This window comes from Aotus nancymaae, unplaced genomic scaffold (genome assembly GCF_030222135.1).
Source record: "Aotus nancymaae isolate 86718 unplaced genomic scaffold, 86718_ANA_hifiasm-v0.15.2.pri h1tg000039l, whole genome shotgun sequence".
Lineage (NCBI taxonomy): Eukaryota > Metazoa > Chordata > Mammalia > Primates > Aotidae > Aotus > Aotus nancymaae.
This window is the reverse complement of record NW_026988453.1, coordinates 14,185,837-14,207,204: the sequence shown is the minus strand read 5'-3', so window position 1 is coordinate 14,207,204 and position 21,368 is coordinate 14,185,837. Positions and strand designations below refer to the sequence as shown.

The 21,368-nt window shown below is 38.7% G+C and overlaps 1 protein-coding gene across 9 annotated transcripts in view; it reads right to left on the bottom strand.

Moving 5' to 3' along the window:
* The window catches only part of RCOR3 (REST corepressor 3), a 65,194-nt gene that overhangs the window by 30,600 nt on the left and 13,226 nt on the right, over window positions 1–21,368 (bottom strand). For 5 of the 9 annotated variants that reach the window (XR_002479631.2, XM_021677214.2, XM_021677219.2 and 2 more), the window contains 4 exons: window positions 20,310–20,362; window positions 17,850–18,011; window positions 15,226–15,350; window positions 13,934–14,012 (listed from right to left, as the gene is read on the bottom strand). Coding sequence is in view for 8 of the 9 variants with exons in the window: in XM_021677214.2 (XP_021532889.2) it covers window positions 13,934–14,012; window positions 15,226–15,350; window positions 17,850–18,011; window positions 20,310–20,362 (419 nt within the window). In the remaining variant the exon portion in view is untranslated. Of the gene's footprint in view, window positions 1–13,482; window positions 13,585–13,933; window positions 14,013–15,225; window positions 15,351–17,849; window positions 18,012–20,309; window positions 20,363–21,368 lie in introns of all 9 variants that reach the window. The other 4 variants (XM_021677215.2, XM_021677217.2, XM_021677213.2 and 1 more) reach the window with 1 other exon arrangement.

Below are 21,368 nucleotides of genomic sequence, written 5' to 3'. Positions count from 1 at the left end.
GGCCAGAAATGATGAGAAAGCAAGAATCCAGAGGGAGAAGCAAGTATGCAGTAGTTGGCATTTGCCTAAAGCCAGGCTTCAATGGACAACAGGTGCAGGGCACAGGAGACAAGCCGGAATGCTAAAAGGGGAACTCCTTCATCATGTGAAGTAGGAAAACAAACATCCCTGCTCTGCAGAGGGAAGGGATAATTAATGGGAGTCGTGCCCATTTCACTCTTGGCTGGGTAGAAAGAAACCAGAAAAAGTGTCCCAAGCGTGCCCCAATCACAGTCCTCCATTCAGGCAGGTTTGGGGCCTAAATTTGTATGATCTGTTTGCCTGAAAAACTCTAAATCAAGAATTTAGTATAAAGTGTCTTAGATCGGTAGCACCTAGAGACAACTACCAGAAGCAAATGCAAATCCTCTCTAGAACAATGCACTTTGAACCCCGGTCTCAAAAACTCAGCTTATGACCAACAGATCTTCACTAAATGAACTTCTAAAGGATATACTGTAGGAAAAAAAAAATTATTTTAAAAGAAAGCACTTGGATTCAAGAAAGAATGGTGGGCAAAATAAAAGTTCAAGATGTGGGTAAATCTAAACAAAACGAACCATATGTTTGATTTGTGAGATTTAAAAAACCAAGATGTAACAAACTGTGGACAAAACTAGTATATAAATCAGGATGGCGCCGGGTGTAGTGGCTCACGCCTGTAATCCCAGCACTTTGGGAAGTTGAGGCAGGCGGATCATGAAGTCAAGAGATCAAGACCATGCTCACCAACATGGTGAAGCCCCATCTCTACTAAAAATACAAGTTAGCTGGGTGTGGTAGCGCGTGCCTGTAGTCCCAGCTATTCGGGAGGCTGAGGCAGGCGAACCACTTGAACTCGGGAGACGGAGGTTGCAGTGAGCTGAGATTGCGCCACTGCACTCCAGCCTGGCAACAGAGTGAGACCCCATCGCAAAACAAACAAACAAACAAAAATCAGGATAGTAGTGGACGAGTCAAAGCATTCTCAGGGCCTTCTATTAATCAGAAAGTCAATAAAGACAACAATATTAGATTTTAATTTAAAATCCAAAACAAAATTTTCAGCATATATAATAAGGACAGTAACATAGAAATATCCGAAACAAGTAGAGACAGAGAGGGGGAAAAATGGACTAAGAGATGGATTCTTAATTCCCAAAAACAGGACATAAAGGAAGGGAAAGAGGACTAGAAAAATCAAGTTGAATAGAAGGTAAAAATGAGAAAGAACAAAAATACAAATACATCAGCTAAACATGATCAATATAAATGGGCTAAACTCTTCATACAAAATATTAATATAAATGCCCACCTATATGCTCCTTGTAAGACACATATTTAAAATATGAGGACACAGAAATGTTGAAAGTAAAATAATAAAGATAAACTAGGCAAATATTTAACAGAAAAAAATGGTACAGGGTTATTATACAACAGACAAAATAATCCTGAAGGTAGAAGCCATTACAAGAGACAAAAGGGTCACACCTCTTGTGACCCTACATATTGATAAAAGGCTTAATTCAGCAGCAAAATAAAATAATTTGTATGTACCTAATAACAATACCTTCAAAATATAAAAAATTACTTCTCAATAACTGACTGATCAGAATAGTTTATCACATAAGCAAACAACAAAAACCAAGCTATCAAGTAGGAAAGTAGTTAAGAAATGGATTTCAACCACAGAACTGACAAACCTAAATTAATGGACACATATAAAACCTTGTTACCAAGATAATATCCATAAGGACACATAGAAAAATTTATGAAAATTCCATACTCTGGGCTTAGAGGTTTAAAACATGTCAACAAATTCCTCAACATTCCTGTCATGGGGAAGTAGGGGCCTATATTCATTCCCTTTGATTCGGAACCAACTTAAGTGACTCAATTATAACCACCGAATGCAACACAGAAGTCACTGTGAGTAACTTTCAAGGCTGGGCCAGAAACAGCCGGGTACTTTCCACTTAGTGCTTCTGGGATTGATTACTTTGGAGGAAATCAGTCATTAGGGCAAGAAGTTAGATTACTCAGAGACCACCAAACTGGAGAGGCAAAATGGAATTGCGCCAACCTACAGCTAGCATCAACTACCAGCAATGTGAATGAGTCAAAAACCTTTAATAACATCCTATCTGATGTTGAAACAAAAATCATTCTCTTTACAGTCAGAAAAAAAAATGTTTGCTATCATAACTTTTTTTTTTTGAGACTAAGTCTGGCTCTGTCGCCCAGGCTGGAGTGCAGTGACATGACCTCAGCTCACTGCAACCTCCACCTCCCGGGTTCAAATGATTTTCCTGCTTCAGCCTCCCAAAAAGCTGGGACTATAGGCACATGCCACCACTCCCGGCTAACTTTTTTATTTTTAGTAGAGACGGGGTTTCACAATGTGGGCCGGGCTGGTCGTCAACTCCTGACCTCAGGTGATCCACCCGCCTCAGCCTCCCAAAACGCTGGGTGCCATCATAACTTCTATTCAAATTATATTGGTGACACTATGCAGTTTCGTAAGAGAAGAAATAAGACATAAGAAATGGAAAGAAACAAAATAGCTATTACTTTCAGGTAATATAAATTGCTATATAGGAAATCAAAAATAAAACAAATGAGTTATGAAGAGCAAAGGTCCAAGAATAACCAAGGTATTCACTGCTTAAGAAGAACCACCAAATAGTAGAATTTATGCTAGCAACCATCAAGACTTGAGCGGCTTATTAAAAGTAACTGAGAAAATGTAGGATTAGCAAGAAATATTTAACTAACAGAAGCAGAATAGAGAGTCAGGCATGTGCATAAGCCTCAGATAGAATGAAGCTGGTATTGCAGACCAGCTGAAAAAGATATTCAATTTCGTATTAAAAAATAAAGAGCCAGGCATGGTGGCTCACTCCTGTAATTCTAGCACTTTGGGAGGCCAAGGCAAGAGGATCACTTGAGCCTATGAGCTCAAGACCAGCCTGGACAACAGAGCAAGACCCAATCTCTACAAAAAAAAATTTTTTTAAGAATTAGCCGGGTGTCGTGGCGCATGTCTACAGTCCCACCTAATCAAGTGGCAAGAGGATGGCTTGAGCTCAGGAATTTGCAGCAGCAGGGAGCTAAGACTGTGCCACTGGCACACCAGCCTGGGCGACAAAACAAGACCCAAATTTTAAATAAAATAATCGATCTCTACCTTACAACATGAACTTATTTACTGCTACAGCAAGGACTTCAGTGTAAGAAGAGAAACTTTAAAACTTTCAAAAGAAAATGTAAAAGAATACTGGAATGTAAATTTAAAATTTATATGTTTTTGATGAAATAGCTGTTTACTTCCCTGTGGAGAGTAAAAAGACAAATCACAAACAGTTAAAAGATCTTTGCTGTTAACCAAAGGACTTGTGCCAGAATAGACAAAGGTAAGAAAAAGCCCTCATATTCAGTCTTTAAGAAAAAGACAAATATCCAGTGGAAAAATAACACTTCTAAAAAGATACAACAACAGCTAATAAACAGATGGAAAAACATTCAGCCTCATTAGTTACCTGATGAATGAAACTGAGGACACAATGAAATGCCATCTCATGGTGCCAGATTTGGAACATTTTAAGAGTCTGCTCAAGTATTGGCAAGGGAGTATACCAATGGGTATTCTCATAGCCTACTGGAGGCATATCAGCTACAGAAAACAACGTGCTATGACCTAGGAAAGCTTAACGTGGCTATTCCCTAAAATAGAGTGACTCCATTCCAAATAATCCCAGGACATTGTTACTCAATAAATCACTGTTGGCATTTTGGTGAAACAATCTGTGTAATGCATTTCATTCTAGCTGTCATCCCTTTCTCCTGCCCACTTGACAACTGAAATGCTCCCCAATCACTAACAATGAAAGTATCTCCATAATTTCTAAATATCACTTAAGGGGTCAGTGCTAAACCTAGCTAAGAACTATTATACCAAAGAAACTCTTAGACATATGTATCCAGAACATGTTCATATCAGCATTGTGCATAATACAAAAAAAACCGGAAATTTCTATTAATTAGAGAATAAGTTGTAGTATATGTATACAATGGAACACTATAATATAGAAATAAAAACGAATCACAAAAATAACAAAAGGCAGGTTCTGAATTATACATAACATATTCCATTTAAATAAATAAATAAAACCAAATGATAATCATTCAGAAATATGTATGTGATAAAACTATAAAGAAATAAGTGAATAATCAATTTCAGTATAGTGGTTCCCTCTGGAGAGAAGACTATGCAATTGAGGCCAGGCATGGCGGCTCATGCCTGTAATCCCAGCACTTTGGGAGGCTGAGTTGGGAGAATCACCTGAGGTCAGGAGTTCTAGAGCAGCCTAGCCAACATAGCGAAACCCTGTTTCTACTAAAAATACAAAAATTAGCCAGGCATGGTAGCACATGCCTGTAGTCCCAGCTACTCAGGAGGCTGAGGCAGGAGAATTGCTTGAACCCAGGATGGAGAGCTTGCAGTGACCTGAGATCACGCCACTGTACTCCCAGCCTGAGAGACAGAGCAAGACTCCCTCTTAAAAAAAAAAAAAAAAAAGAATATGCAATTGAGGAAATACACACAGGACTTCTGTTTCTTCAGCTCAGTGGTAGACACACTGGTATTTATTATTTTTCTTTAAACTGTACATACTCTACAGTATACAACTTTTAAAAGTTAAAATCGAAACTTTCTATGTAATATGTTAACAACAGGCAGAAGCAGCTACAAAGATGTGTATTAAAAGCAATAATGTAATGTCTTTCCCTGCCTGGTATCCCCATTTTTGGAAATGAGCAGAAAAATAAATGAAGCTGCTGATATACAGTGCTAGTCCTGGACCACACCTCTTCAGTATTCTCTTAAAACTTAACTTGGAGGACTGCAGGGAAGTTCACACGGCAGCTGGGCGGAGCCCACAGCAGCTCAGTGAAGCCTCTGCAGGCTGAGAGTGACTAGGTTGCCTCCTTGTGGGCAGGGCAGCCCTGAAGAAAAAAAAAAGGCAGCAGCACAGCGGAAACTCATAAAGCCCTAATTCCCTGAGACAGAACACCTGGGAAAAAAAAGGGGTTTATGAGTTCTGCTGCTGCAGACTTAAACTTACCTGCCCAGCAGCTCTGAATGAACAACGGGGCTCACAGCTCAGCACTTGAGCTACTATAAAGGACAGACAGTTTCCTCAAGCAGCTCCCTGACCCCCATATATCCAAGGAGTCACCTCATAAAGGAGAGCTGAGACTGACATTTGGCAGGTATCCTTCTGGGACAAAGCAGAAGAAGAAACTGGTAGCAACCTTTACTGTTTGGCAGCTGCTGCAAGTGATCCCCAGGCAAGCAGGGCCTGGAGTGGACCTCAGCAGTCCTACAGCAGAGAGGCCAGACAGTTAAAAGGAAAACTAAGAAACAGAAATAACTTCATCAACAACAAACAGAACGTCCACTCAGAGACCCAATCAGAAAGTCAACAACTACAAAGTCGACAGGTGGATAAATCCACAAAGATGGGAAGAAACCAGCGCAAAAAGGATGAAAACACCCGAAACCAGAACACCTCTCCTCCTCCAAGGGATCACAACTCCCCACCAGCAAGGGAACAAGACTGGATGGAGAATCAGCGTGATGAAATGACAGAACCAGCCTTCAGAAAGTGGGTAATAAGAAACTTCCGTGAGCTAAAAGAACATGTTCTAACCCAATGCAAAGAAACTAAGAACCCTGAAAAAAGATTTGACGAAATGCTAATGAGAATAGACAACTTAGAGAGGAAATATAAGTGAATTGATGGAGCTGAAAAACACAACACGAGAACTTCACGAAGCATGCACAAGTTTCAACAGCCGAATTGACCAAGCAGAAGAAAGGATATCAGAGGTCGAAGATCAACCCAATGAAATAAAATGAGAAGGCAAGATTAGAGAAAATAGCATAAAAAGGAATGAACAAAGTCAACAAGAAATATAGGACTATGTGAAAAGACCTAATATATGTTTGATAGGTGTACCTGAATGTGACAAAGAGAATGCATCCAAGCTGGAAAATACTCTTCAGGATATTATCCAGGAGAACTTCCCCAACCTAGCAAGGCAGGCCAATACTCAAGTCCAGGAAATACAGAGAACACCACAAAGATATTCCTCAAGAAGAGCAACCCCAAGGCACATAATCGTCAGATTCACCAGGGTTGAAATGAAGGAGAAAATGCTAAGGGCAGCCAGAGAGAAAGGTTGGGTTACCCACAAAGGGAAACCCATCAGACTCACAGCAGATCTCTCAGCAGAAAGACTACAAGCCAGAAGAGAGTGGGGGCCGATATTCAACATCCTTAAAGAAAAGAACTTTCAACCCAGAATTTCATATCCAGCCAAACTAAGCTTCATAAGTGAAGGAAAAATAAAATCCTTTGTGAACAAGTAAGTACTCACAGATTTCATCACCATCAGGCCTGCTTTACAAGAGCTCCTGAAGGAGGCACTAAACATAGAAAAGAACAACCAGTACCAGCCACTCCAAAAACATACCAAATGGTAAAGAGCATCAACACAATGAAGAATCTGCATCAACCAATGGGCAAAACAGCCGGCTAGCATCAAAATGGCAGGATCAAATTCACACATAACAATATTAACCCTAAATGTAAACGGGCTAAATGCCCCAATCAAAAGACACAGACTGGCAAATTGGATAAAAAGCCAAAACCCATCAGTGTGCTGTATCCAGGAAACCCATCTCGCATGCAAGGATACACAAAGGCTCAAAATAAAGGGATGGAGGAAGATTTACCAAGCAAATGGAGAGCAAAAAAAAGCAGGAGTTGCAATTCTCATCTCTGATAAAATAGACTTTAAAGCAACAAAGATCAAAAGAGACAAGGAAGGACATTACATAATGGTAAAAGGATCAATGCAACAAGAAGAGATAACGATCCTAAATATATATGCACCTAATACAGGAGCACCCAGATACATAAAGCAAGTTCTTAATGACTTACAAAGAGACTTAGACTCCCACACAATAGTGGGAGACTTTAACACTCCACTGTCAATATTAGACAGATCAACGAGACAGAAAATTAACAAGGATATCCAGGACTTGAACTCAGACCTGGAACAAGCAAACCTAATAGACATTTACAGAACTCTCCAGCCCAAATCCACAGAATATATATTCTTCTCAGCACCACATCACACCTACTCTAAAATTGACCACATAATTGGAAGTAAATCACTCCTCAGCAAATGCAAAAGAACGGAAACCATAACAAACAGTCTCTCAGACCACAGTGCAATCAAGTTAGAACTCAGAATTCAGAAACCAACCCAGAACCACACAGCTTCATGGAAACTGAACAATTTTCTCTTGAATGTTGACTGGATAAACAATGAAATGAAGGCAGAAATAAAGATGTTCTTCGAAACCAACGAGAACGAAGACACTACATACCAGAATCTCTGGGACACATTTAAAGCACTGTCTAGAGGAAAATATATAGCAATAAGTGCCCACATGAGAAGCAAGGAGAGATCTAAAATTGACACCCTTTCATCAAAATTGAAAGAGCTAGAGGAGCAAGATCAAAAACACTCAAAAGCTAGCAGAAGACAAGAAATAAGTAAGATCAGAGCAGAACTGAAGGAGACAGAGACACGAAAAACCCTTCAAAAAATCAATAAAACCAGGAGCTGGTTTTTTGAAAAGATCAACAAAATAGACAGACCACTAGCCAGATTAATAAAAAAGAAAAGAGAGAATAACCAAATAGATGCAATAAGAAATGATAAAGGGGATATTACCACAGATTCCACAGAAATTCAATCCATCATCAGAGATTATTACAAATAACTCTATGCACATAAATCAGGAAACCTGGAAGAAATGGATAAATTCCTGGACACTTGCCTCCTCCCAAGCCTAAACCAGGAAGAAGTCGAAACCCTGAACAGACCAACAACAAGGTCTGAAGACGAGGCAGCAATTAAGAGCCTACCACCCAAAAAAAGGCCAGGTCCAGATGGGTTCACAGCCGAATTCTGCCAGACATACAAAGAGGAACTGGTACCATTCCTTCTGAAACTATTCCAAATAATCCAAAAAGAGGGAATCCTTCCCAAATCATTTTATGAGACCAACATCATCCTGATACCAAAACCTGGCAGAGACTCAACAAGAAAAGAAAACTACAGGCCAATATCCATGATGAACATAGATGCAAAAATCTTCAATAAAATACTGGCAAGCCGATTACAACAGCACATCAAAAAGCTTATCTACCATGATCAAGTAGGATTCATCCCGGGGATGCAAGGCTGGTTCAACATACGCAAGTCTATAAATGTAATTCACCACATAAACAGAACCAAAGACAAAAACCACATGATTATCTCAATTGATGCAAAGAAGGCCTTTGACAAAATTCAACAGCCCTCAATATGCTAAAAACCCTCAATAAACTAGGTATCGATGGAACGTATCTCAAAATAATAAAAGCTATTTACGACAAACCAACAGCCAATATCATACTGAATGGGCAAAAACTGGAAGCATTCCCTTTGAAATCCGGCACTAGACAAGGATGCCCTCTCTCACCACTCCTATTCAATATGGTACTGGAAGTTCTAGCCAGAGCAATCAGGCAAGAAAAAGAAATAAAGGGTATTCAATTAGGAAAGGAGGAAGTCAAATTGTCTCTATTTGCAGACGACATGATTGTATATCTAGAAGACCCCATCATCTCAGCCCAAAATCTCCTGAAACTGATAAGCAACTTCAGCAAAGTCTCAGGATACAAAATCAATGTGCAAAAATCACAAGCATTCCTATACACCAATAACAGACTTAAAGAGAGCCAAATCAAGAACGAACTGCCATTCACAATTGCTACAAAGAGAATAAAATACCTAGGAATACAACTAACAAGGAATGTAAAGGACCCCTTCAAGGAGAACTACAAACCACTACTCAACGAAATAAGAGAGGACACAAACAGATGGAGAAACATTCCATGCTCATGGTTAGGAAGAATCAATATCGTGAAAATGGCCATACTGCCCAAAGTAATTTACAGATTCAATGCTATCCCCATCAAGCTACCAATGACCTTCTTCACAGAACTGGAAAAAGCCACCTTAAACTTCTTATGGAACCAAAAGAGAGCCCGCATAGCCAAGTCAATTCTAACCAAAAAGAACAAAGCGGGAGGCATCACACTACCGGACATCAAACTATACTACAAGGCTACAGTAATCAAAACAGCATGGTACTGGTACCAAAACAGAGATATAGACCAATGGAACAGAACAGAGGCCTCGGAGGCAACACAACATATCTACAACCATCCGATCTTTGACAAACCTGATAAAAACAAGCAATGGGGAAAGGATTCCCTGTTTAATAAATGGTGTTGGGAAAACTGGCTAGCCATATGCAGAAAGCAGAAACTGGACCTTTCCTGACACCTTACACTAAAATTGACTCCAGATGGATTAAAGACTTAAACATAAGACCTAACACCATAAAAACACTAGAAGAAAACCTAGGCAAAACCATTCAGGACATAGGCATAGGCAAGGACTTCATGACCAAAACACCAAAAGCATTGGCAACAAAAGCCAAAATAGACAAATGGGACCTAATCAAACTCCACAGCTTCTGCACGGTAAAAGAAACAGTCATTAGAGTGAATCGGCAACCAACAGAATGGGAAAAAATTGTTGCAGCTTACCCATCTGACAGAGGGCTGATATACAGAATTTACAACGAATTAAAACAGATTTATAAGAAAAAAACAAACAAGCCCAATCAAAAGTGGGCGAAGGATATGAACAGATACTTTACAAAAGAAGACATACATGAGGCCAACAAACACATGAAAAAATGCTCATCACTGGTCATTAGAGAAATGCAAATCAAAACTACATTGAGATACTACCTCACACCAGTTAGAATGGCGATCATTAAAAAATCTGCAGACAACAGATGCTGGAGAGGATGTGGAGAAATAGGAACAATTTTACACTGTTGGTGGGAGTGTAAAGTAGTTCAACCATTGTGGAAGACAGTGTGGCGATTTCTCAAGGACCTAGAAATAGAAATTCCATTTGACCCAGCAATCCCATTACTGGGTATGTATCCAAAGGATTATAAATCGTTCTACTATAAGGACACATGCACACGAATGTTCACTGCAGCACAGTTTACAATAGCAAAGACCGGGAACCAACCCAAATGCCCATCGATGATAGACTGGACAGGGAAAATGTGGCACACATACACCATGGAATATTATGCAGCCATCAAAAATGATGAGTTTGCGTCCTTTGTAGGGACATGGATGAACCTGGAAAACATCATTCTCAGCAAACTGACACAAGAACACAAAATCAAACACCACATGTTCTCACTCAAAAGCGGGTGTTGAACAATGAGAACACATGGACACAGGGAGGGGAGCACTATACACTGGGGTCTGTTGTGGGGGACAGCGGTGGGTGGGGAGTTGGGGAGAGATAGCATGGGGAGAAATGCCAGACACAGGTGAAGGGGAGGAAGGCAGCAAATCACACTGCCACGTATGCACCTATGCAACAATCTTGCATGTTCTTCACATGTACCCCAAAACCTAAAATGCAATAAAAAAAAATAAAAAATAAATAAAAATAAATAAATAAAAAAACTTAACTTGTACTCCCCTCATACTATTTTCTGGTTAAGATAATATCAGAAGCCAACAAAAGACCAAATGAGTATGTATCATCTTGCATAATTCAGCAAAACTATATATTCTATATACATACTTTCTAGGTAGCAAATTCCTAAGTTTTCAGGTTTATACCGTAATTAAGAGTGTATAGCATGTATTCTCATTCATTACAATTTTACTAAATGCTTACTATGTTATCAGCCCCAGGGAGTGGAGAAATAGGTAAAATATATTCTTGCTCTTAAAGAAGCTCACCACGCAGGGACAGAAAGGCAGGGAGAGGAAACTGTGAGCAAACAAGTACTACTCAGTACAGTTAATACTGCAAAAGATTTAAGGAGAAATAAGGAGGTTGCCAATTCAAGATAAGGCACAAGATTTCATAGAGAAGCTACAACTTGTAGAGTTGTGAGGAATTTCCTAAGCAGATTTGGGAAGAAAGGCATTCCTCAGAAAGAGACCAGCGTAATCACAGGACAAAAGCCAGGGAACTAAAAGACACATCTAAAAACACTGTTAGTAATCTGAAATAAATGGAGAAAGGTAAGGAATGCCTAGAGAGCTTGTGTTTATCTTATAGACAACACCACAAAGGATTGCAAGCAGTGAATCTGCAACTTTACAAAAGATTGCTTTGGCAAAGGGTGGTGTGGAGAATCTGGAAAGAGAGATAATCAGAGAAAAAACTGTTACGATAATTCAGAGAAGAGAGGAGAACCTAAGAAGGTAATCACACAGAGAAGAACAGAGAGATCAAATCTCACAGTTTTTTGAAAGACAGAATTAAAAACAATAATGATAATAGGAACAGAGTAAGAAAGAGATGTCACTGAAATTGAGACACGATGGTTACAAAGGTAGACGGGAATCAGAATGGCGTTACAGAAGTCAAAGACAGCTTTTCAGGAAGGGAGGGGTCAATAATCTGATACAGCAAGCACGAGTAGAATACAACTGATCACGGGATGTGGCATTTAGGAAATCACTGGTAACCCGTCAGCAGCAGTTTCAGTGAAGTGGTGGGACAGAAGCAGCCCGACTGAAGCAAACTCGAAAGTGAAGTAGTGCTGAGGAGGAGGATTTTTTTCTAGAGAGGTTAAGAGATATGCTTTTAAATGCCAAGACTTGAACATACTTTTTGGCTGCACTGAAAGGCTGAAAATATGGGAAAGACAAAGGATAACTGGTGGAGAAAGTCTCACAGTAGATACGAAAGGATAGATAGGATCACACAAGCAGAGAAACCGTACAGGACAAGAAAAAAAATCTTTCTTAGTATGAGAGAGGGATATTAAGGCACAAGACTATTAATTCAACAAACATTTACTGAATATTTGCCATATACCAGTTACTGTGCAAAGTGCCAGGGGATACAAATGAGTAACTCAGTCCCTGACTTCAAAGAGTTTGCAGCTGGCCGGGCGCGGTGGCTCACGCCTGTAATCCCAGCACTCTGGGAGGCCGAGGCGGGCCAATCACGAGGTCAAATACCGAGATTATCCTGGCCAACATGGTGAAACCCCATCTCTACTAAAAATACAAAAAAATTAGCCAGGCATGGTGGCACCGGTCTGTGGTCCCAGCTACTCGGGAGGCTGAGGCAGAAGAACTGCTTGAACCCAGGAGGCGGAGGTTGCAGTGAGTCAAGATTGCACCACTGCACTCCAGCCTGGTGACGGAGCAAGACTCCATCTCAAAAAAAAAAGAAGAGTTTGCAGCTTAGTGGGCAAAATACAGTAACTGGTATATGTTCTGAATATAAATACACCACTTGGAAAGGCCAGTATGGTAGCACAGAGGTTAGAGGAAGGGCTGGAATTTCAGGGAGCTTCTGCCTGATACTTTTTCTGGGACACAGATGAAGTTATCTGCCAAGTGTTTTTAGGGGTGGAGGGGTATTAGGCAATGTGTAGGAAGGGAAAAATGTTCAAAACAGCTGCCCAGATAAAACAACAGCAAATCGTATCCAAGATTTCTATGTCCTGGGCACTATAAAAAGTGCTTTTATACATATTTCCTCTTTGATTTTCAAAACAATCCTATTATTTTCATTTTACCAAGAAAAAAACCTGAGACTTCAAGATTAAAAACTGAGACACTTAAGGACTATAGTGAGACTGGAAACTTCTTCATAGTAGCAACAATTTACATAAGTGTATCATTTTCTCCTGCTGTGTCTTTTAGACCATGAATAGCGACTAATCCAGCATCCTGGGTTTACAGGGTTAGGGATGGTACAGCAGAAGGATGAGGGAAGTGAGGAGTTAAAGAAATGCAGAAATTGGAAAGAAAGTGATTCAAACAGTTGATCATTGGGATGATGGCTCTGGGAAACAAAGGTAAGGCAGACTTGGGGGAGAAAATGAAGGAATCAAGGAATTTTAGAATATTGTGCAGTAGAAAGAAAATTAGTAAAACACAAAGTAGGATAGGATTTTTAAAATATCATTGATGAAAGAGTTTAAAGTGATGAATGGCCCATAGCACTGAGTTTCTTCAGAAGAATGAGTCATTAAATTGGATGAGGTCACATATCTAGTAAATACTGTTTAAACAAACTCAGATCTGTTTCCAGTTTCAATGTTACTTTCACTACTCCACAGGTAGGTCTATATGTTACAAACTTTTACCCATCAATATTTCGACTTTAAAAAAAAATTATGAAATTCCTTGCCTATTTAAAAAAGCATGCACATCAATTTAGCCTTTCCTTAAGTATTTTAAGTTATCATTATTATCAACATACTGAAATATAAGTGCTTTTCTGGATGAAATTCTTCATCTCTTCCTTTGAGGCAGCTTTCAACTTTTCACTGTTCTCAATACACCTCCTACTACTTCTGATTTGCTAGAATATGAAACACATAAATGTTTCCAATAAAAACTGGGTGACAAAACCAAAGAGCTTAACCAAAATACTTATGTTATATCATCTAAGGGTGATTTTTATTTCTTTTTGTGGATTAAAGACTGGAGTCATGGCAGGGTTTTTATACTTTGGAGTAGATGAGATAACCCAAAATTACTCAACAACTTGGCTAACTGGGGTTCTACGTACGACTGTATTGCTAATTAACACTGAAGTTTACTATCACATAAAACACTACATTAAAAAGTTTTTCTTAATATGAAGTGTTACTCTTCTTTTTCAGCAGATTTGTTGAACACTCACAAGCACTTCTAATGATCATCATTACCTCTTTTTTGGCTTCTTTTTTGGGATCATAATCACTATCATTCCCATCCATTGGATGTGGTTCTTCTACATCATCATCACTGAAACAAAAATTAGTATACTTAATTCCCTTCTTCTTTTTTTTTTTTTAAATTTTTGAGACAGCATTTTACTCTTATTGCCCAGGCTGGAGTGCAACGGCGCAATTTGGGTTCAAGCGATTCTCTCACCTCAGCCTCTGAAGTAGCTGGGATTACAGGCACCCGCCACCACGTCCAGCTAATCTTTGTTTTTTTTTTTAGTAGAGACAGGGTTTCACCATGTTGGCCAGGCTGGTCTTGAACTCCTGACCTCAAGTGATCCACCTGCTTCAGCATCCCAAAGCGCTGGGATTAACAGTCAGGAGCCATAGCGCCCGACCAATTCCCTTCTTTTTATTGTATTCTAGTGTTCTTATCAAACTGTAATATATCTTAGTAATTTTACTAAATATTATTTAACAGAATCTCATTGGGTATACAGAATCGTTTTAGCAAACACTTCTAGGTCAAAAACAAGAGACCCAATGAGAAAGGTTTAAAAAGAAATATCACTTGGGAAACGGGAACACATACAATTTAATACTTAAATTTCAGTCCTCCAATTGGAGAATGAAGACAAAAATGAAACAAAATAATTTTATACTATCTAAAGATTTAGCCTCAATAATAAGGATCACAGTTACTCAGGTAATTATAAAAAGAGCTTCTTTCATAGACTATATACTTTTTGGATGGAATCTTGCAGTGTTGCCTGGGTGAGAGTACAATGGCACAATCGCAGCTCACTGCAACCTCTGACTCCTGGGTTCACATGATTCTCCTTCCTCAGCCTCTCAAGTAGCTGGGATTACAGGTGCAAACCACCACACCCAGCTAATTTTTTGTGCTTTTAGTAGAAACAGTGTTTCACTATGTTGGCCAGACTGGTCTTGAACTCCTGACCTCGTGATCTGCCTGCCTCAGCCTCCCAAGTGCTGGGATTATAGGCGTGAGCCACCGCGCCCCAGCCAGAATATATTCCTTAATACATTCTAAATATGTGTATTGAATATATCAATACTAAAAGGAAGCATCTGTGATTAAAATTAAAAGAGGTGAAAGAGCTCTGCATATTAAAACTTTAACCACTTGGCTCTTCTTGTCAGAGCAGAAACATGAATGTAAGAATACAGAATATTTACAGTGTGTTATGGTAACTTTTCTGCCTTAGGAAATGTAAGCAATCAAATGTAGTGTCCCTAACACTGTAACTATATAAAGGTAACCAACATACCTGTCACCCTGATTATGTCTATTAGCTAGTTTACGAGCCTGGCGATCCATCAAACTTGTCCGAGAGCGAGTTTTTTTCCAGGAATAGTAATATTTTACAAGGCTTGCAATTGTCTTATCTGGAAGCTTAAAAAAAAAATCACGTTAATATCAGCAAGTTTAACTCATAAACAAAATGAATATTTTTAATGATATTCTTTATTAATAAAGGCATAAATAAAAAATATTTCATGGGTACCTTTTATGAATTATAGAGCTAAAAAGTACTGTTACAGTCAGTATCCCATATCAGTTTCACTGACATTTCTAAATGAATATTCATTCCTATTTGTTCCGGGACAGGAAGGAAAGAGGTCCAACTAACTTGGTGAGAATGTCCCCAGAAGTCCCCAGCACAGCCATGTCAGTATTCAATATATGCTTTCCTTAAAGAGTTATTCAATTACTTTTTTCCCCTCTGTAAACCGGATTTTTTTTTTAGATATAATTCACATAAAATAAACTTCACTATTTTAAGTGTATATAACTTAGCAGTTTTGACGAATTCACTAACTTGTACAATCACCACCTCTATCTAATTCCAGAACATTTTCATATTCTCAAAAAGAAATCCTGTACCTGTTAGCAGTCATTCCCTGTTCTCCCCCTCCACCAGTCCCTAGCAACCACTAATCTACTTTCTGTCTCTATGGATTTGCCTACTCTGGACATTTCACATAAAGGGAATCATACACGACCGGGCGCGGCGGCTCACGCCTGTAATCCCAGCACTTTGGGAGGCCAAGGTGGGTGGATCACTAGGTCGAGATCAAGACCATCCTGGTCAACATGGTGAAACCCCGTCTCCACTAAAAATGCAAAAATTAGCTGGGTATGGTGGGGTCGCCTGTAGTCCCAGCTACTCGGGAGGCTGAGGCAGGAGAACTGCTTGAACCCAGGAGGTGGAGGTTGCAGTGAGCAGAGATCACGCCATTGCACTCCAGCCTGGGTAGCAAGAGCGAAACTCCGTCTCAAAAAAAAAAAAAAAAAAAGGGAATCATATAATATATGACCTTTTGTGTCCTGCTTCTTTCATTTAGATGTTATAAAGAAAAGCTATTCAATTTTTTTTTTTTTTCAGACTAAGTCTTACTCTGTCACCAGGCTGGAATGCGGTGGCGCCATCTCGGCTCACTGCAACTTCCAACTCCCTGGTTCAAGCAATTATCCTGCCTCAACCTCCTGAGTTACTGGGATTACAAGCACACGCCACCACACCCAGCTAATTTGTGTACTTTTAGTGAGATGGGGTTTCACCATGTTGGCCAGGATGGCTCCATCTCCTGACCTCATGATCCGCCCACGTTGGCCTCCCAAAGTGCTGGGATTACAGGCTGAGCCACTGTGCCCAGCCAAGGCTACTCAGTTCTTAACAATGAAGGTTTTTGAATCATTTTCTTTTAAATTCAGGTCTTAAAATGGTAAATAACACAAACAGGCTTTGGCTATCAAATAAAGTCTCTGATTTTTTTTTTTTTTTTTTTTTGAGACAGAGTCTCACTCTGTCGCCAGGCACCAGGCTGGAGGTGCACTGGCACAATCTCGGCTCACTGCAACCTCCGCCTCCCGGGTTCAAGCAATTCTCCTGCCTCAGCCTCCCGAGTAGCGGGGACCACAGGCACACGCCACCACGCCCAGCTAATTTTTGTATTTTTTGTAGAGACGGGGTTTCACCATGTTGGCCAGGATGGTCTCCATCTCTCGAGCTTGTGATCCACCTGCCTCGGCCTCCCAAAGTGCTGGGATTACAGGCTTGAGCCACGGTGCCCGGCCTAAACTCTCTGATTATTAAAATGACTAATAATCATGTCACAGTGACAAACAAGGATGCAACTTCCCCACCAAAAATGTTCTTTCATTATGGAAGACACCTACATATGTTTGCAAACTTTATCCAATTTTCATCTACTCGGGTTAAAATAGTTTAATGCAGCAATTTCTCAGATTTATATTATTTTGACCCAATACTAAAAATGTAGGAACGACAAATACAGAGCAGTTTCTGTCCTTAAAAAAAAAAAAAGCAAAGAAAAAAGCAGCAGCACCATCTGGACAATACTGAAATAATATGGGATTCTTAAAAAGGGGCTTTCATATCCAGAAATATATAAATTGGAAAAAATCCTCACGTAAAGAGCAAAACATTTAAAAATAAAGTTGAAATTATCTTTTTCCTGGAACAATAAACATATGTAATAACTCTATTACGTGTATGTTATCACATGTTATTTAAGTCAAAATGAGAACGAATTTACTATAATGCAGAAGCACGTAACTGTCATGTAAGAGTGGTTGCAGTAAACAGGACTGTACACAAATATACCTATTTCCAAATAGTTTTAAAAATAAAATTGAAAAACTTTCTTTTTTTAAAATAGAGATAGGGTTTCACCATGTTGGTCAGGAGGCTGGTCTCGAACTCCTGACCTCGTGATCCGCCCACCTTGACCTCCCAAAGTGCTGGGATTACAGGCGTGAGCCACCGTGCCCAGCCGAACGTTTTTCTATTTAATAATTAGGAAGTGTTCAATAGTAACTTAAGATATCGCTCACATATGAACCACAGTAAGATTAAAATTACCATACCATTTGCTGAATCCTGTGAAAGCTCTTTCCATGAAAACTAAAGGCTTGTTCAAATAGGACTTTATCTTCCACTGTCCACTCATCCGGAAAGGGAGTGAAATTAGGGAGATCAGCAAGGGACTTCTCAATGTTATGTTTATGCCAGAACAACATGCCAAGTGCCTTTGAAGAGAAATCATTCCCCTTTGGTTTTAATGGATTTATGTTCCATCACACTTAAGAAAGTTAAACACAAATCAGATTAAAATCTTAAGCCTATGACTTCAACTAAAGATAGACTCACAGTTTGGGACTTTAAATCAGGGGCGCCCAGGTAGCAGACCTCATTTATTTATTTCTTTTAAATCAGGGCCTCAGAACAGTGAATGTTCTTACATACCATATTTGCTGCAGAATCTAGGAAAAACAGTGAGCTGAGGACAGTGACTACAAAGCACACTTGTAGGTTCATACCAAGAGTTTAACCCACATTTTAAAATTTGTCAATATGTAGGAAAAAAATATGCTAACAGGAAAATGTCCAGTAAATCCATACTTGAATGAAATGATCAGTTATGCCACAAAGCCAGAAATGCTCAGTTGGGGCTTAGTAGAGAGATATTTAAGTTTTCATATCTTACAAGTATATCACAAGCCAACCATGTCCAAGAAGTAAAAGCACCTCAAATGCAACTTTAACAATTTTTTTTTTACCACATTTAAGTTATTATCAGAACATATAAACAGATTTATTAGGAGGCATATAAATAACTGCAATGACTTGATTACCAAGTCATAACAAAGACTGAAATGGACAATTTCCAAAATTTCCATAACTTCCCCTTCTATTGTAAGTAGTAGGCCTTTCTCTTTATTATAGGGTATCAAGTATCATTTAGGGGATAAACTTGTATTTTCTAAGAAGAGATACAGCAACTTTTAAAATAGTGAGTTTGATCATTTCTATACTTTGATAACATCCTTTAAAATACACAGGAAAACGAACATATGTAGTCATATTTTAAAGGATTAACTTTCTCAAATATTAAACAGAAAGGCAAGGCTTAAAAACAAAATATGGAATCAAAGGCTTCAAAACCCACAAAAAAGTTAATTACATTTAGATAAGATATAGATAAAATAAACATCTCAATTTCACAAAAATATTCCTTTACCACGTAACTGGACTATAAAGTCAGCTCTTGATAACTCAGGTCACAGATAATTTACCTTTCTTACTTATCTTAAAGCAAGTCTACCTATTTTACTATTAATTCTGATAGGTTGAAATACTTACTTGAAATCAGATGTAAGATCGCTTTCATTTCATTATTCCATATTTTTCATTCCCTCATTACTAGGGATAATGAACCATGTATTTGCCTCTCTCTATATAGTATATTATACATATATAATACAGTATATTACATAATATATATTATATAAACACATTACAGTATATTTAATATAACTCATCTCCATGACTATATGTTACATTTACTAAATTCAATGACATTACTATATTTTGTATGCAGAAAAAGATCAATCTGTGGGTAGCCAATAGATCTAATTATAGTGTAAAATATTAAGATAATTTCTTGATTTTGTTACAATTTTTATTTGAAGAGACTTAACTCTCTAGAGACAGATATATCATATACAGATACATCCTTTTAAAGTTCTCTAACAAAAAGAGCCTTTCGTGATTTCATTCAAAATTTGTCTTAAATATTCCGTTAAATGTAAAGTTTAACTTTTAGATCCTGTAGAACAAAAAGTCAAAAGAGAATTATCTGTATCATTAAAATTTTTTATAAATAAAAGATTTGTTTTAAAGTTATGCCTATGTACATTTACTCCAAAATACACCAAAACCTTAACTTTTCATTTTGGTAAGCATTTGCCAGAGGAATACTAAAGGCTTCCAGAAACTTTCAGAACTCAAAGTAGAATAAAAAACAGATGTTTTCAGAGAAATATTTAAGCCCTTGAGATAAATAATGTTTATAAAAGCAAACTCCTGCTGGGCACGGTGGCTCATACCTGTAATCCCAGCACTCCGGGAGGCCGAGGCGAGAGAATCACGAGGTCAATAGATCGAGACCATCCTGGCCAACACGGTGAAATCCCGTCTTTACTAAAAATACAAAAATTAGCTGGGCGTGGTGGTGTGCACCTGTAGTCCCAGCTACTCGGGAGGCTGAGGCAGGAGAACTGCTTGAACCCGGGAGGCGGAGGTTGCAGTGAGCCGAGATGGAGCCACTGCACTCCAGCCTGGCGCCTGGCGACACAGCAAGACTCTGTCTCAAAAAAAAGCAAACTCCTTAATGTTGAAAGGTCACACTTTGCTAGGACTTTTGTGGTATCTATAAAATAGCTGGTCAAGCTTACACACTCTCTTAGGACAGAAACGATCATGAGATACTCTGGATTTGGTAAATATTGAGACAAGACTTCCTATTGAAGTGTTTCTCTACATACCTGCTCCACATTGTAGCCATGCTTCTCCTTTGCAATTGCAATGTATTCATCCACTGTAATGAAATAATGTTATATAATTAATTATTCTCATTTACTTCATTTACCTAGGTCTACTTTTGTTCTTAGCAAGCAAAATAAAATAACTTATATTCCAGGGTAAAAAAATAGCTAAAGGTACCTCCCATGAAATGTTACAAAAAGAGACTTATAATAGCAAGATTAGATGCTCACCTGGTTTAAACTTTTATTTAGTGTAACTTATCTCTATGACTGTATATTATACTTACTAAATTCAGACATTACTATATTTTTGCATGCAGAAAAAGACCAATCTGTGGGTAGCCAATAGATCTAATTATTGTATAAAATATTAAGGTAACTTTTCTGTTACAGTCTTTATTTGAAGAGACGTAGCTGTTTTAAGACCCTTTCACATATTTAGAGTTGTTCCAAAGCCTTTACGATTCCATTTTTGAATGATGTATAAACGACGGTTTAGCTGGCCATGTGTGGTGGCTCACACCTGTAATCCCAGAACTTTGGGAGGCCAAGGTGGGCGAATCATGAGGTCAGGAGTTCAAGACCAGCCTGGCCAACTGGCGAAACCCTGTCTCTACTAAAAAATACAAAAATTAACTGGGCACAATGGCAGGTGTTTATAATCCTAGCTACTCAGGACACTGAAGCAGGATAGTCACTTGAACCTAAGAGGCAGAGGTTGCAGTGAGCTGAGTTTGCGCCACTGCACTCCATCCTGGGAGACCGAGCAAGACTCTGTCTCAAAAAAAAAAAAAAAGAAAAAAAAGTATAGTTCATCTATAGTTTCGCCAGCTATACATAATAAGGACACATTTAAGTATGCTTCCGTACTTCTAAATTTTCTTCAGTTCTTTCTGCTTGTTATACAAAGCGTGTTTGAGAATTCCACTTTCATTTATCTTCCACATGTAATTGAGCCAACAGAGTTATTTAGATAAGCAGTTTCAATGATGATAAACTGGCTATAATTTCAAGGCCTCACCACTGAGAAGTCTGCCACATTCACCAGAATCAGTTTTA